The 15,952-nt window shown below is 48.4% G+C and overlaps 1 protein-coding gene across 2 annotated transcripts in view; it reads right to left on the reverse strand.

Moving 5' to 3' along the window:
• The window catches only part of CLCN7 (chloride voltage-gated channel 7), a 41,098-nt gene that overhangs the window by 6,840 nt on the left and 18,306 nt on the right, over positions 1 to 15,952 (reverse strand). For both annotated transcript variants that reach the window (XR_013833141.1, XM_079953768.1), the window contains exons 13-21: positions 15,194 to 15,248; positions 14,402 to 14,462; positions 12,541 to 12,679; positions 9,440 to 9,533; positions 7,634 to 7,803; positions 5,602 to 5,653; positions 3,707 to 3,834; positions 1,527 to 1,612; positions 718 to 850 (exon numbers count right to left, since the gene is read on the reverse strand). Coding sequence is in view for 1 of the 2 variants with exons in the window: in XM_079953768.1 (XP_079809894.1) it covers positions 718 to 850; positions 1,527 to 1,612; positions 3,707 to 3,834; positions 5,602 to 5,653; positions 7,634 to 7,803; positions 9,440 to 9,533; positions 12,541 to 12,679; positions 14,402 to 14,462; positions 15,194 to 15,248 (918 nt within the window). In the remaining variant the exon portion in view is untranslated. The remainder of the gene's footprint in view (positions 1 to 717; positions 851 to 1,526; positions 1,613 to 3,706; positions 3,835 to 5,601; positions 5,654 to 7,633; positions 7,804 to 9,439; positions 9,534 to 12,540; positions 12,680 to 14,401; positions 14,463 to 15,193; positions 15,249 to 15,952) is intronic.

The following is a 15,952-nucleotide window of genomic DNA, read 5'->3' on the forward strand; positions in this document are numbered from 1 at the left end:
GAGCTCCTTGGGAGACAATAAAAGGTAAGGCTAAAGGGACCCCTGACCATTAGGTCCAGTCGTGACCGACTCTGGGGTTGCGGCGCTCATCTCACTTTACTGGCCGAGGGAGCCGGCGTACAGCTTCTGGGTCATGTGGCCAGCATGACTAAGCCGCTTCTGGTGAACCAGAGCAGCGCACAGAAACGCCGTTTACCTTCCTGCCAGAGCAGTACCTATTTATCTACTTGCACTTGACGTGCTTTCAAACTGCTAGGTTGGCAGGAGCAGGGACCGAGCAACGGGAGTTCACACTGTTACGGGGATTCGAACCGCCGACCTTCTGATCGGCAAGTCCTAGGCTCTGTGGTTTAACCCACAGCGCCACCACACAATGGCAGTGCATATATGTAATAAATAAGACAATGCCTAATACATCTTATGAACACACGTACACATTTTACTCAAGTTCCGCAAGTGGGCCTTAAAAAACATAGGAGGCTGCCTTAGCCGGACCTTTGCTCCATCTAGCCCAATACTGTCGACACTGGCAGGCAACAATGGCCTTCCAAAGATGTCAAACTGGGGTTTTTTTCCATCCCTACCTGGAGACTGGACCTGGAACCATCTACATGAGAATCAGGTGCCCTCTGCTGAGGCATGGCCCTTTCCTAACTTTTTCTCCAAGAAACAGGGTTCCGAACATCAAGGCACCCAAGTCAGTTCCCTCTGCCCTACCTGATCGCTGCCTGGAATGCTCTCCACCACAGGAAACCCGTTGTGGTTGGACGACGTATCGCTGAGGATGTCCACAATGACGCCCACTTTCTCAATCCTTCGGAGGGAGGTCACCGGGGTGCTCATCACTTCTCTGCAGAGGGGGAAAAAACGAAACAACACACAGAGTTAAAAGCCCAAACAGCGGAGGAGTGTGGGCTGTGAGGCCTTCTCTGTGGTGGCCCCCTTAGCTGTGGAATTTCCTTCCACACACAAAGAGGCGCCCCTGGCTTCTCCGGTACACAGCTTTTAGATAATGCTGAAGACGCAGCTCTGTTACCCTGGCCTTTTGACTCGGCCCCCTACACTCCCTCTTTAAACAAGCCCCTTTGTTCATCGTCATGAAGACTAGCATCTTGCTTTGCTGTTGCAGGAAGGTCTTAAGAGCTCATGCCTTGCACTCATAAGGTCCTAGGTTCAGTTCCCAGCATACCCAGGCAGGGCTGGGAAAAGATCCCCCGCCTGAAAGCTCAGTGAGTTTAATGGTCCAATGTTCTCACTTGCTATAAGGCAACTTCCTAGATTAAAACATACAAAGAATGAGGTCTCCTCAATTTGTCAAGGTCGGGTTCAGGTTGCATGCTTTCGGGACTCGATTCCTGCGACTGTTATTTGTTTCAATGCTGGATTTAAAATCGTTGCCACCCTGCTGCTGGTGTAGGGTGGGATGATATATTTAAGAACAGTAAAACCACCAGCAGCACTTGCGGGTTTTTCCATACACCGAGAACCCGTACAAACCCTGCTGCGGCCTGATCCTGTTAGCTTACCTGGCGGTAAATGAGTGGGATGTGACAGGGGCTTCCCAGTGCAGGAACGGGACACTCTGAAGCTGGATGTGCATGTCATACAAACCCTGGAAAGAGAAGACACTGTGAGCTGGGGCACATCTGGTGGGCAGGGCCAGATTTAGGTCTGATGACTATCCCTAAGTTTCTGAAGGTAATGGGGCCCTTTATATGCCCAGCTGTCCTTTGTCAACAACAAATCCTATGGGTACGAGAGAGGATCCGCAAATGGGATAAGCAGTCTTAAGCTTGCAATTTGACAATAAAACATTTTTTTGGTTCCCTTTTACCGTATGTCTGTTTGAGCAGCAATATTGTAAAAGCCCATTTTTGTAAGTTTGCAAATTTAAGCTGCACTTTAACTTTTCACGGTTGGAATTTGGTAAAACAGTGTGGCTTATATTCAGGCCAATACGGTAATATGTACAGCAGGGCTAAGGAAGCCTTCCCAGCCTGAAGGCTGCATTGCCTAGTGAGTAGTCTACTGCAGGCATAATGTTCCTGGTTTGCGGAGCTAGAGGTTAAAGTGGCAGAGCGATGGCGGTGACCCTTACCCAGGGCCAGATTTGAGGTGTGATGAGGCCCTAAGCTACTGAAGGCAATGGGGCCCTTTATATGTCCAGCTGCCCTTTGCCTACAACAAATTGTTGCTGTTTTTGTGTTGAATATATGCTATATGGTAATTTATGGACCTAATAGGTATCTAAAGCCATTTGCACATGTTGCCATGCAACCAGTCCATGCAGAACGTAGGCACCCTTTATATAGAAATGAGCAAACCAGTGATATTTAGGGAGCAGGCTATCATGCGGGGCCCATTACTTACATAATAGGAGCCTACACAACACAAAACACTGTTGCTGTATGTAGGTTTTATTTTATTTCCTTTTTATCTTATATTTTGGAAATGTACACCCAGTTTTTTTCCCCTTTAATTTTTTGGGGGACCCCCAAGAGAGAGGGGCCCTAAGCTATAGCTTGTTTAGCTTATACGTAAATCCGGCACTGGCTCCAAGTACTCCTTAACGGGTTGCAGCAATGAGAGATGCTGAACCTAAATTCAGGGCTGCTCGCTAGAGAAGCCCAATGCACCCTGAAACCTGGTGGGAGACAACAGGTGAGAGTCCCAGAGAAATTGGGGCAGCATCACGTCTTAAGGGCACCAGCCCAGTGCCTCTGTCGAGCCACACTGCTCGAACTTTGGAAGGCTGTGGTAAGGAGTATCAAGATACAGTGGTGTTTCGACGGCTATGGGAAAAGTATGACATGAAATCAATTATAATGATTACATGTCCTGAAGAAATGCAAACACCTCTCTTTGTTCTAACTCTACTTTTCATAACTCTTGAGTTTGCATTTTAAAATTTAAAGGAGTTTGTTTTTTTTTAAATAAGTTTCTAGAACTTAAGATCTGAGCGTCAGATGAGGCTTGTCAGCCTAGGAAGGTAGCAGAATTTCTGAGAGCTTTTTCTTCCCACATCAAGAGATGTAAGTGTGCCGGGATTTACCGTACTTTTCAATATATAAGATGAGATTTTACTACTCAAAAAAAAAAAAAAAAAGTTTAAAAATGGGGCTTGTCTTATACACGGGCAGTACACTGGGGGACTGGGCGATTGGTTGCAGCCAGAAAAGCTCAAAAACTCTGGGCATCCCCCCCCCAAAAAAAGCTCAGAAACTGTGGGCAATCCCCCCAAAAGTTCAACAACTCTGGGCATCCCTCCCCCATTTTCTTAATTCTGAGTCCCCCAAAATAGGGGGTGTCTTATACAAGGGGGCTTGTTAATACAGTAGCTGGTTCACAGAGCTTGGCCTTTCCTGGGGCAGAATGCATTTGTTAAGAATTATACCCGGCCTTTCCCCCGGGCTAACCAACCAACCGCTGAGCCAAGCAGTGCCATGCAGAACGAAACTTGGAATATACAAAGCCTCCAGGCCTGTCCTGTCCTCTGGGTCACAAGAACAGCCCTGCTGGGTCGGACCAAGGCAGGGGAATCTAGCCCAGAAACCCTCTTTCCACTGCAACCAGGCCTCCACGAAGCCCACCTGCAGGACGCGGAGGCAATTCTGCCCCCCAGCAACTGGTGTTCCGTGATAGAGTCCCCCTGGAGAGGGAGGTTCTAGGTGGCCGACACGACCAACAGCCGCAGGCAGACCCTCACCTCGACAAAATAGTCCCCCACAATCTTGGCCGTCATCAGCACCAGCATGATTGGAAAGCCGTAGGTGACGTTGCCTGTCGCCTCCATCATGATAACCGTCAGGCTGAGCGTCATCCTCACAATGCCTCCTGGGAAGACAAGACTGGGTTGGACCTCAAGGATGGCCTCTCCCCATATGAACCAACCCGGACCCTGAGATCATCCGCTGAGACCCTTCTTCGTGTGCCTCCTCCTCCTCAAGAAGTCCAGAGGGTAGCAACATGAGAATGGGCCCAGGACCTCCATAGGCACTGTCCAGCCTTGCACCCGCTAATGCAGTGGTTTGACTCCATTGTCTCTTGAGGCAGGTAAAGGTAAAGGGACCCCTGACCATTAGGTCCAGTCATGGCCGACTCTGGGGTTGCGGCGCTCATCTCGCTTTACTGGCCGAGAGAGCCAGCGTCCAGCTTCCGGGTCATGTGGCCAGCATGACTTAGCCGCTTCTGGCGAACCAGAGCAGCGCACGGAAACGCCGTTTACCTTCCCGCCAGAGCGGTACCTATTTATCTACTTGCACTTTGACGTGCTTTCAAACTGCTAGGTTGGCAGGAGCAAGGACTGAGCAACGGGAGCTTACCCCGTTGCGGGGATTCGAACCGCTGACCTTCTGATTGGCAAGCCCTAGGCTCTGTGGTTTAACCCACAGCGCCACCCGTGTCCCCTCGAGGCAGGTAGATGCCCACAAATCAGTAAGTAATGTGTGCTATTTTAAGAACATGCCTTAATGTGTTTTATGTTTCAACAGGAATATGTTTTGATTTTATGAATCCAATTATTATTTAATGTTATTGATTTCTAATTTCAAACAGTGAGGAGTGGTTCCTGTTATCTGCTTTAAATTTCATTAGCTCCCCTCGTGCTGCTGTGACCTACAAAATAATGCAATACGTGGGTTTTTTATTCATACTGAGCTACTGTCCTTCCTCAGAGCAAACCTATAATTAGCGCCATAGCCGTTTTAAAAGAGCAGGACCAAGCTGAACCCCTTTCTGAAAAGGTTCAAAAAAAAAAAAAAAAAAAGACTGAATGGCTAAACCAGCAGTGAGAAAGCTGGTTGGACTCCAGCTCCCATCGGCCCCAGTCAGTGTGGCCAATGGTCAAGGATGATGGGTGTTGTAGTCCGATAGCAGGAAGGCCAGAGGTTTCTCATTGTTGTGCTAAATAGACACAAAGCAGATTTAGCTCATTATAATCTAATCTAATCTAATCTAATCTAATCTAATCTAATCTAATCTACTGTATTTTTCCATGTATAAGACTGTCTCCCCCCCAAAATTTTTTAAGTTTAAAATTGGGGGTCGACTTATACACGGAATGTTGCAATTAAATATATAAATAAATTTATTTCTTAATTTGGGGCTCAAAAAATATTCGTCTTATACACGGTGGACGTTTCATACACGGAAAAATACGGTAATATAATATAATTTCATTATTAATATGCCTTGGTTGCCCCAGCCACTCTGGGTGGCTCCCAACAAAATATTTAAAACACACCAAACATTAAAAACTTCCCTATACAGGGCTGCCTTCAGATGTCTCAGAGTTCCCTGGGTAGAGGAACTGAGTGTTAAACCAACCTTGGAAATTACAGCTCTGTGAGGATTCTTCTAACAAAGCATCCCTTTATAAGCCATAACTCCCAGGGTTATTATTATTATTTGCAGAAGGAGCCATGATTGGTTAAAGCAAGATGAGGATGCTTAAATGCATGGTGCAGACGGGGCCTAGGAAAGAAAGTTCGGTTAAAGGCTTAAAGCCTAACCTGCACCGTCCCACTGGGACAAGACCCACCTCCCCACTTCCCAATAAGCTGCACTCCTTTCTCCTCCCTGCCCCAGATGTGTACCACTCACCCAGCTGTGCCGCGGCTCCCATCAAGGCATACTTCCCTGGGTCGGCCCAGATCTGAAAGCCCCAACGTAAGAGAGAGGAACAGTCAATGCTCAGGATCGCGGGACTAAGCAGGAGGTCGGAGGGTCTCAGTTCCAGGCCACCTCCCTCCCCATTCACTGGAGAAATAGACCTTTCACACCATGAACAGCAGTAACAAACTGGGGCATGGCATCTGCCCCCTACTTTCCTTTCCCGCCCCGACCTGGCCACAGTGATCCATGCGACGGTCACCTCCATGCTTGACTACTGTAATTCGCTCTACGTGGGGCTGCCCTTGAAACTGTCCCAGAAACTCCAGCGGGTGCAGAATGCTGCAGCAAGGCTCCTCACGGGGTCTCTGCCATGGGAGCTTATTCACCCAGTGCTTTACCAGCTGCACTGGCTCCCGGTGGAGTATTGGGTAAGGTTTAAGATGCTGGTTTTGACCTTTAAAGCCCTTTGTGGCTTAGGGCCCTCGTACTTACGGGACCGCCTCTCCTGGTATGCCCCGCAGAGGACCTTAAGGTCCATGAATAATCATAGTTTAGCGGTCCCGGGCCCTAAAGAAGTCCAAATTATCCTCCACCAGGGCCAGGGCCTTCTCAGTGATGGCTCCAACCTGGTGGAATGCTCTGTCCCATGAGACCAGGGCCCTGCAGGATTTAACTTCCTTCCGCAGGGCCTGTAAGACAGAGCTATTCCGCCTGGCTTTCAATTTAAACTTAGCCCGATCTTTTATTCCCCTTCCTTCCCTCCCTCTCCTCTTTTTACGAAGATTACCCGCTCTGGGATCCCACAGCTAATTCTCCCCTGGTCTCCTCGCTGGCCCAAATAGGACTAACTTAGCAAGCTAGCCCTGGGGATCATCTAATGTTTATTGGATGGATTTCCCCCCTAAACTGATTTTTGAATTCTGAATTTATTGTTATTCACGTTTTATACTGTATTTTATGCTGTTTTTTGTTGCATCAATTAAGTGTTTTAAATTTGTTGTTAGCTTCCCTGAGCCCGGTTTTCTGAACCGGGAAGGGCAGAGTATAAATAAAAAAATATTATTTATTATTACTTGCGTACACTGGTGGTGGTGGATCTGTAGGCCAAGGGGACGATTAGGTGTCATGGACAGACTGGATGCAGGGGACAGGGAGGGGGGCACCAGCTGGGGAACCCCCAGGGGAAGAAGGCTGGCTTGCCGCCCATCTGACTGGGTTGCCCCAACCACTGTGGGCAGCTCCCAACAAAATATTAAAAACACAACAAAGCCTCAAGCATTAAAAAAACACTCTCTCTGTACAGGGCTGCCTTCAGAATGTCTTCTGAAAGTCAGATAGTTGTTGATCGGCTTGACATCTGATGGGAGGGCATTCCACGGGGCGGGCACCACTGCTGAAACTGCTCTATTCCGAATTTAAAAATGGAAAGCGTAATTGCTGGTGGCCAACAAAAGGGGTTCAAAGACTCTCTCAAAAAATGTAGTGTAAACACTGGCAAACGGGAAACACTGGCCTGCGGGCGCTCCGATTGGAGAACAGCTTTGCCAAAGGTGCTTTGAAGACGCTCAAACTCAGGAGGAAAGGGGAAGGCACACTTGGCAAACCCTCATCGTGATCAACTCCCGCCCGGAAACCTCTGTCCCCACTGTGGAAGGATGTGTGGATCCAGAATCAGCCTCCACAGTCACTTATGGACTCACTTTTAAAACTGTTTTCATGGAAGACAATCTTACTTGGCTACGAGGAATCACCAGATAAGAAGATGGCGACCACTACTGAGAAGACGCTTTGCCTGGTTCCCTGTAACCTCACTTCTCACAGTGAGGGAACTGCCAGAAGGCCCTCGGAGCTGAAAGGCTTCCACTTCTTCTTCCTGGCTAAGATCAAATGCCCTCCGTCTCCCCAGCTCCCTTCCCATCCGTGAAAACCAGGGGCTTGTTTTCAGCAAAGGTTCTTCAGACCGTAATGGAGTGGGCGGGTGGGGAGAGAGGATCGAGACCACAAGGTGAGGGGAACTTACCCAGCCGCTGGTCATGTAGGAGAGAGAGATGCCAAACAGGCGGCCCCAGGCAGCCCCGATCAGCAGGGAGGGGATGAAGACACCTGCCGAAACGGTTAGCCCGTAGGTCCAACAAGCCAGGAAGAAGTACATCAAGGTGAACAGCCCCAAAGTCATGGGGTCGTACGTGCCTAAGAGGGAGAGCAAAGAGCATCACTCCCCACAACCTGGAACCAGCAGCAAGATTTGCTCAACAATGGGGCAGGGTGCTCCCACTTTATTACAGGGGGTATGCATTTTATCCCCTCAAAAAAACAGGTCTCAAGAGCCATCTTTGGGTTTTTCCTGGTTCCAAAAATTAGGTTAAAGCCATGTTTCCCAAACATGGGTCTCTAGCTGGTTTTGGACTACAACTCCCATCAGTGAGTTGTAGGACCAGTGGTCAGGGGTTATGGGAACTGTAGTCCAAAACTGAGACCCAAGTTTGGGAAACACAATGACATTAACTCTCAAAATATCGACAAATAATACTTAAACAGAAATCCACTCTTAACAGTTACAATAATTACTGAACTACGATCAATAAAAAATAACTGCAAGTCACAATGCATAAAATACAGTCATATCTTTGGATCTCAAATGCCTTGGCTCCTGAACAAATCAGCTTCCGAACGTTTGAAACCCGGAAGTGAGTGTTCCGGTTTTCAAATGATTTTCGCAAGCGTGGCTTCCGATTGGCTGCAGGAGTTTCTGAACGTTTTGGAAGTCAAGCGGACTTCCGGAACGGATTCCGTTCGACTTGCAAGGTACGACTGTATCACAATACATCTAAAACAGGTCCAAATCGCCCTAACCTTCCCTGTCATAATACTTGCTAGGGCAGCTCCATGGACTTGGGAACAAATCCCAGGCTGGGCTCTAGGGTACTGTGAAAAGAAAGTTCAATTCCTTCATCCGGCTCCTCTGCCACAGGAACATCAGGTAAAGCCTTTAGAAAGGAGGAAAGCCAAGGACTGTTGCAAGCCCCCTGCCGTCCCGTTTTAGATTTCAGGAATGCACATTTAGGCTAAACGTTTGGAGGGGGCGGGAGGAAGGAGAAGAGACTCATTAACTGTAGGAGCAGATTAAGCGATGGAACAAGTTGCATCTCCCACAGAGCTGGAGAGAGCTCTCCTTCTTCGGATGAGTGCAAGGAAGGGCCAGGCAGGTTGGGAAAGAATACAATTTAAAAGCAAATGAAACGCACCTCGAATACAAAAAAGTGCTGGTTTTGACCCATAAAGACTGTAAAAGGGGTCGCTATAGGAATGGACAACAAGAAGTGAAGGATGAAATGGATATTTTTTTTTATTTTTTTATTTTTTTTGGATGAAATGGATATTAATGAAGAGTTGGTGTGGCTACAGGAGGAAAAAGGTGGACATATGTTTGCAAAAGGAGCAGGAAACCTGATTTTTTTAAAAAAGAAATTGCATTAAATTAGGTAATTTGGTTTGTTTTGTAAAAAATTGGAAAACCAATAAAAATAATTTGGGGGGAAAGACTGTGCTCAGAAGATAGATAGATGATAGATAGATAGATAGATGATAGATAGATAGATAGATAGATAGATAGATAATTATTGTTTTTCTGTCTATCTATCTAAACATACTGTCACCAAAATCAGTGGGGTCTTGTTGGGAGGGGGGAATAAAATTTGCTGGTCGTGGAGCTGGATTTAGGCCCCCCGAGACAGGACCTAGCCAACAGTGCTTTAGAATATCAGGAAGAACACGTCCCCCCATCGACTGGCGATGGGTGGACGCTGCTAGTTGGGGAGCAACCAACCTGGGGGGTCATGAAAAAGGCGGACGACACTCTTCTCTGGCGTGTTGAAGAAGGCGGCAGCCATAGAGTTGTATTCGCCATCAGGACAGAAGAGCTGGCAGGGAGAGGAGAAGTCGTGTTATTGCAGGCGCAGTAAAAAGAAAAAGAAACAAAGGAAAAGGAAAAAGAAGCGGGATCCAACACCACAGGCCACTGTTCCATTATATAACTGCTTTACGAGCACTGGATTCAATTATGATCATCATCATCATCATTCAAGGTAAAGGGACCTCTGACCATTAGGTCCAGTCGTGGCCAACTCTGGGGTTGCGGCGCTCATCTCGCTTTACTGGCCGAGGGAGCCGGCGTACAGCTTCCAGGTCTAAGCCGCTTCTGGCAAATCAGAGCAGTGTACGGAAAGACCGTTTACCTTCCCGCCGGAACGGTACCTATTTATCTACTTGCACTTTGTGCTTTCGAACTGCTAGGTTGGCAGGAGCTGGGACTGAACAATGGGAGCTCACCCCGTTGCGGGGATTCGAACCACCGACCTTCTGATCGGCAAGCCCAAGAGGCTCTGTGTTTTAACCCACAGCGCCAACTGCTTCCCATCATCATCATCATTATACAACCCTATACCCGGAGGTCTCAGGGCGGTTCACAGAAAAGATCACAACATATATAATCAGAATAAAAACAACAACCCAATAACAACCCCCCCAAAAGAGCCACATTTTAAAAGGGTGTAGGATGTCAAACAGAACAACCAAAGGCCTGGTTGAAAAGGAACATTTTTGCCTGGCGCCTAAGGGTGTATAATGAAGGTGCCAGGCGAACTTCCCTGGGGAGAGCGTTCCACAGACAGGGAGCCACTGCAGAGAAGGCCCTGTTCTCGTGTTGCCACCCTCCAGACCTCTCGAGGAAGAGGCACACAAAGGAGGGCCTCAGAAGATGATCTCAGGGTCCGGGTAGGTTCATATGGAAAGAGGCGGTCCTTGAGGTATTGCGGTCCTGAGCCGTTTAACATCTGGGGCAGGGAACAGCTCAGAGATTTGGCTTGAGAAGGACTTGCAAATAAGCCCAGGGGTGTTATCAAATCACAAATGTGTGTACCAGCCTGCTGTTCTCTTGTAAAAGCGCTGCTCACTTATGAAAGGAAGAGCCGTTCCCCCACGCCCCAAACACGCACACCCATTTTCAAAAGCTTCTCTGCATGATGCCAGAGAGGTAAAGTCTTGCTTGCCAAAGCTACATGCAAACTTGGGCTCACTGCCTGGGGCAGCGGCTGCGCAACTTTGCCAGCTGGATGCGCCCGGCATCTCACCAACAGTGGCTACCTCCCATTGGGCTGAAAGCAGGGAGACGGACAGCAGGGGGAGCCACAGAAAACAACAGCAGCAGATGACTAATTCTGGTATTATCCGCCATCTTCCTCCCAGTCGAGCTCTACAAGGGGAAGGCTGAAGTCATGTGTACACATTGCACCTTGAAAACACATCTGGAAGACATTTTTGCCTTCAAAGAATTCTGGACACTGTAGTTTGCCCTCGCAGAGTTACCGCTCTCAGAGACCCTTAACTAGGGCCAGGGCCTTTTCAGTACTGGGCCCGATTTGGTGGAACGCTCTGTTACAAGAGACCAGGGCCCTGCGGGACTTGACATCTTTCCGCAGGGCCTGCAAGACAGAGCTGTTCCACCTGGCCTTTGGTTTGGACTCAGTCTGACCCTTATGGTTTTGATCTATGGGCTACTATTAAAATGAGGCTGCATTTTAAATTGCATTTTAACCTGCATTTTAAATTGGTGGTTTTTTTCCTATTATGTTTTTACTTTAATTTTACTGGTGTTAGCCGTTCTGAGCCCGGCTCTGGCCGGGGAGGGCAAAGTATAAATAAATTACAGTGGTGCCGTGCAAGACGAATGCCTCGCAAGACGGAAAACCCGCTAGACAAAAGGGTTTTCCGTTTTGGAGGTGCTTCGCAAAACGAATTTCCTATGGGCTTGCTTCGCAAGATGAAAATGTCTTGCGCGTTCCTGTGGGTCCCCCCCCCCCTTTTTCTAAGCCGCTAAGCCGCTTATCAGCTGATCCGCTAAGCCGCTTAACAGCTGATCCACTAAGCCGCTTATCGGCTGAGCCGCTAAGCCGCTTATCAGCAGATCCGCTAAGCCGCTAAGCCGCTTATCAGCAGATCCACTAAGCCGCTAAGCCGCTAATCAGCTGATCCGCTAAGCCGCTTAACAGCTGAGCCGCTGAGCCGCTTAACGGCTGATCCGCTAAGCCGCTTATCAGCTGAGCCGCTAAGCCGCTTGTCAGCTGAGCCGCTAAGCCGCTTAACAGCTGATCCGCTAAGCCGCTTAACAGCTGATCCACTAAGCCGCTTATCGGCTGAGCCGCTAAGCCGCTTATCAGCAGATCCGCTAAGCCGCTAAGCCGCTTATCAGCAGATCCACTAAGCCGCTAAGCCGCTAATCAGCTGATCCGCTAAGCCGCTTAACAGCTGAGCCGCTAAGCCGCTTAACGGCTGATCCGCTAAGCCGCTTATCGGCTGAGCCGCTAAGCCGCTTGTCAGCTGAGCCGCTAAGCCGCTTATCAGCTGATCCGCTAAGCCGCTTATCGGCTGATCCGCTAAGCCGCTTAACGGCTGATCCGCTAAGCCGCTTAACGGCTGATCCGCTAAGCCGCTTAACGGCTGATCCGCTAAGCCGCTTATCAGCAGATCCGCTAAGCCACTTATCAGCAGATCCGCTAAGCCGCTTATCAGCTGATCCGCTAAGCCGCTAATGGGCTTGCTTTGCAAGATGAAGAGACTTGCGGAACGGATTCTTTTCGTCTTACGAGGCACCACTGTATTATTATTATTATTAAAAAAACTCACAATCCCCAAAATTCTTTGAGGGAAAGAAAGTGCTTTAAGGGCACAGTGTTGAGACGAAGCTGAAGGAAACTCATTTCCTTTTTGTGAGCAAAGAGAGAGGCATGTGGGGTCTGGTTGACGGAAGACTGAACTAGGTGAGATGGACCTGCCTCCACTTCTCTCCTGCCTCAAGCCCCCGCTGCCCAAAGTCATCCATTCTGGGAGGCAGGTGGCTCCCACAGTCCCCCTCTGTCGCTCGTTTCCCACCTGGAGCGAGTAGGCCATGCCGCTGCCTTGCAGGGGCTGGCAGTCTGCCGAGGTGTAGATCATGACAAAGGCCACAGCCGCTGTCACAGCGCCCACCAGCATGGCCTCGATGACCTGCAGGCACGGCCGGTGGATATACCTGGGGAGTTTGAAGAAAAGAAAAAACACAATAGGGTTAGGGAGCAAGGCCGGCCCAATGCATTTTGCCACCTGAAGCAACGGACAAGATGGCAGCCCCTTCTCCCATCATCCAGCCCAGACACTAATATCCAGCACTGATGGCCTTCTGGCTGTTCCCTCGCTGCGAGAAGTGAGCTTACAGGGAACCAGGCAGAGGGCCCTGTGGAATGCCCTCCCAGCAGACGTCAAGGTAATAAACAACTATTTTACTTTTAAAGGACACCTGAAGGCAGCCCTGTTTAGGGAAGTTTTTAATGTCTGACGCGGTATTGTTTTTGATATTTGGTTGGAAGCCGCCCAGAGTGGCTGGGGAGGCCCAGTCAGATGGGTGGGGTATAAATATTAAATTATTATTTTCCAATTCCAAATATGGAAGCCAACTGGATCTTGCTTCGAGACTGGCGAGATAGGAGCATCCTCCATCAGTCACTGGGTGACCTTGGGGCCAGTCAATGACCCTCAGCCTAACAAACCTCACAGGGTTGTTCTGGGGAATAAATAAGGGGGGAGAGGTGTGTGCATCTCACCTGGAGCTCCTTGGAGGAGAGTTGAGATGTAAATGCAATAATAAAAATAAAACTGAGTTAAGGAGATGAGTGGCAGCCTGTGATTCATTCCATCTGTTTCCAGCAGGTACACACACACACACACACCACACAGACCCAGAACTGTAAGTCCTAAAAAGGAGTTCCTGCCCAGGGACTTCGGTTGTTTCCTTTAGCTAAAAATTAAGATGGCCTTTCTCCAGACCTGGCTGCTTTCCAGCGAGGTGGGCGGCTGCAGAACTGAGCTCATTTGCTCCCGTAAAGGCAAACCCTTGCCCCAAAAGGAAAGCCATCTGGGGAAATAAGCAGAGGCCTGACAAAGGCAGAAGCATGCCAGACTTTATAAAAAAAGAAGAACGCAAACGAAAAGTACTATCGCAGGTTTCCGGCTCAAACAAACACCCAGGCAGGAATGTGAAGCAGGCTCTGAAATGCTGGTTCAGCCAAATTCTGGGTGGCTCAGCTCAGCAACGCCTGTGAATGGAGCTAAGCTCCGAACCCTGTTTCAAAAGGCAGGGCCCGGCGCTGTCAAAAGCTGAAATGCAAAGCCTTTTAAAGAGGCATCCATTGTTGGATGTGCAGCAGTTGGGTTGAGCCATTCTGCAATGGGTTTTACTCCAGTCCTTGCCCTGGGTCTGAAGTTTGCTGCTTGTTATTTTTCAGGTTAAAGCCATGGTTTTCCCAGTAGTGATGTATGGAAGTGAGAGCTGGACCATAAAGAAGGCTGATCACCGAAGAATGGATGCTTTTGAATTCTGGTGCTGGAGGAGACTCTTGAGAGTCCCATGGACTGCAAGAAGATCAAACCTCTCCATTCTGAAGGAAATCAGCCCTGAGTGCTCACTGGAAGGACAGATCCTGAAGCTGAGGTTCCAATACTTTGGCCACCTCATGAGAAGAGAAGACTCCCTGGAAAAGACCCTGATGCTGGGAAAGATGGAGGGCGCAAGGAGAAGGGGACGGCAGAGGACGAGATAGTTGGACAGTGTTCTGGAAGCTACAAACATGAATCTGACCAAACTGCGGGAGGCAATGGAAGACAGGAGTGCCTGGTGTGCTCTGGTCCAGGGGTCACGAAGAGTCAGATACGACTAAACAACAACATATTCCAGGTTGCCTTCTGCCAGGGTTTTTACCTGATTCGGAACATCGTCAGCCAGTAGTTCAAGGCGTTGAACATGGCTCCGAGAACTCCACCTGCAGCCAGGAAGAAGAAAAACACCTGACAATAGGCCTTGATGGAGTCAGAGAACCAGCCGCTCAAAACCACACAAATCAGGAAATTAGCAGTGGAGGTTGCAGAAATCCCATAACTCTCTCTTTGGGGCAGCTGTGTGGAAATGATGCATCTGACTGGGATGAAGACAAGGTGGAGAACAGTTTTGCAAAGGGTATCTTCTACATTTCCACTCTGCTGTTAGATCAGGAAAATCCTACCCCCACCCCAGACATAGGGTCATGGCTTTCCCCCTCCATCTCCCCTTCTTCTGGGGCTCACAGTAAGCCAGGAAATCCCCCCAGTTCCACAGAGGAAAATTCTTTATTGAGTGCAGGGGCTGAGGTATTAAGGAATTAAGTTCTTTGCCAGATGCTGGAATCTCTGCAGAAATGCAGAGGATTGTGGAGTCAACAGAGCACAGAGGAGTTTTGCCCTGTGAAAAGGCAGGCATGGATAAAGGACTGCATGCACAAAAATGGCCTTTGGGCTGATAACAGACACAGCTCCTTTCTAGCCATCAACCATGACAGATTTGCTGCTGCATGTCAGGCACGCATTACTGGCGGAACTTAATTCTTTTTTTAAAAAAGGGGGGGGCGGACAAGACCCACATGCACCCCCCCCCCAGCCTCAGAGTAACATCTGCAGAAGGGATCAATGCCCAAACAGGGAAGTCACATTATCGTGTTGCTTAAATAGGGGCGCTTACCCACCACTCCCATGAATATGAAGATTGGGATTTCTTGAAAAGTGTATCCCATCTTCTGCAAAGGAAGAAAAAAGGCAGGTGTGAGCTCTGGAAACTGTGGCAGCAGTAATGCAGCTCAAGGAAGGGACTGCCTTCTACTGTGTCACCATGTTTTCACAATATCATAGAATCATAGAGCTGGAAGGAACCCGAGGGTCATCTAGACCAACCCCCTAAGGTTAAGAGCCTCGTGCTATACCAAATGAGCTATTGGGAACATAGGAAGCTGCCTTACGCTGACGCGAGCCCATTGGTGCCACTTAGCCTACACTGACTGGCAGCAGCTCTCCAGAATTTCAGGAAGGTGACAATACCGCATATATATATATATATATATATATATATATATATATTCAGTTTTCAATTTAACAACAATAATCTTCCTTTACATTTGTATCCCTCATTTCGACTTCTTACAGGGAACCAGGCAGAGGGCCTTCTCGGTAGTGGCACCCGCCCTGTAGAACGCCCTCCCACCAGACGTCAAAGAGAACAACTACCAGACTTTTAGAAGACCTCTGAAGGCAGCCTGTTTAGGGAAGCTTTTAATGTTTAATAGGTTATTGTATTTTAATATTCTGTTGGAAGCCGCCCAGAGATGGGAGGGGTATGTATGTATGTATGTATGTATGCATGTATAAATAAATAAATAAATAAATAAATAAATTTATTATTATTATTATTATTATTATTATTATTATTATTATTATTATTATCTCC

The sequence above is a fragment of the Podarcis cretensis genome (assembly GCF_951804945.1).
Source record: "Podarcis cretensis genome assembly, chromosome: 14".
Classification (NCBI taxonomy): domain Eukaryota; kingdom Metazoa; phylum Chordata; class Lepidosauria; order Squamata; family Lacertidae; genus Podarcis; species Podarcis cretensis.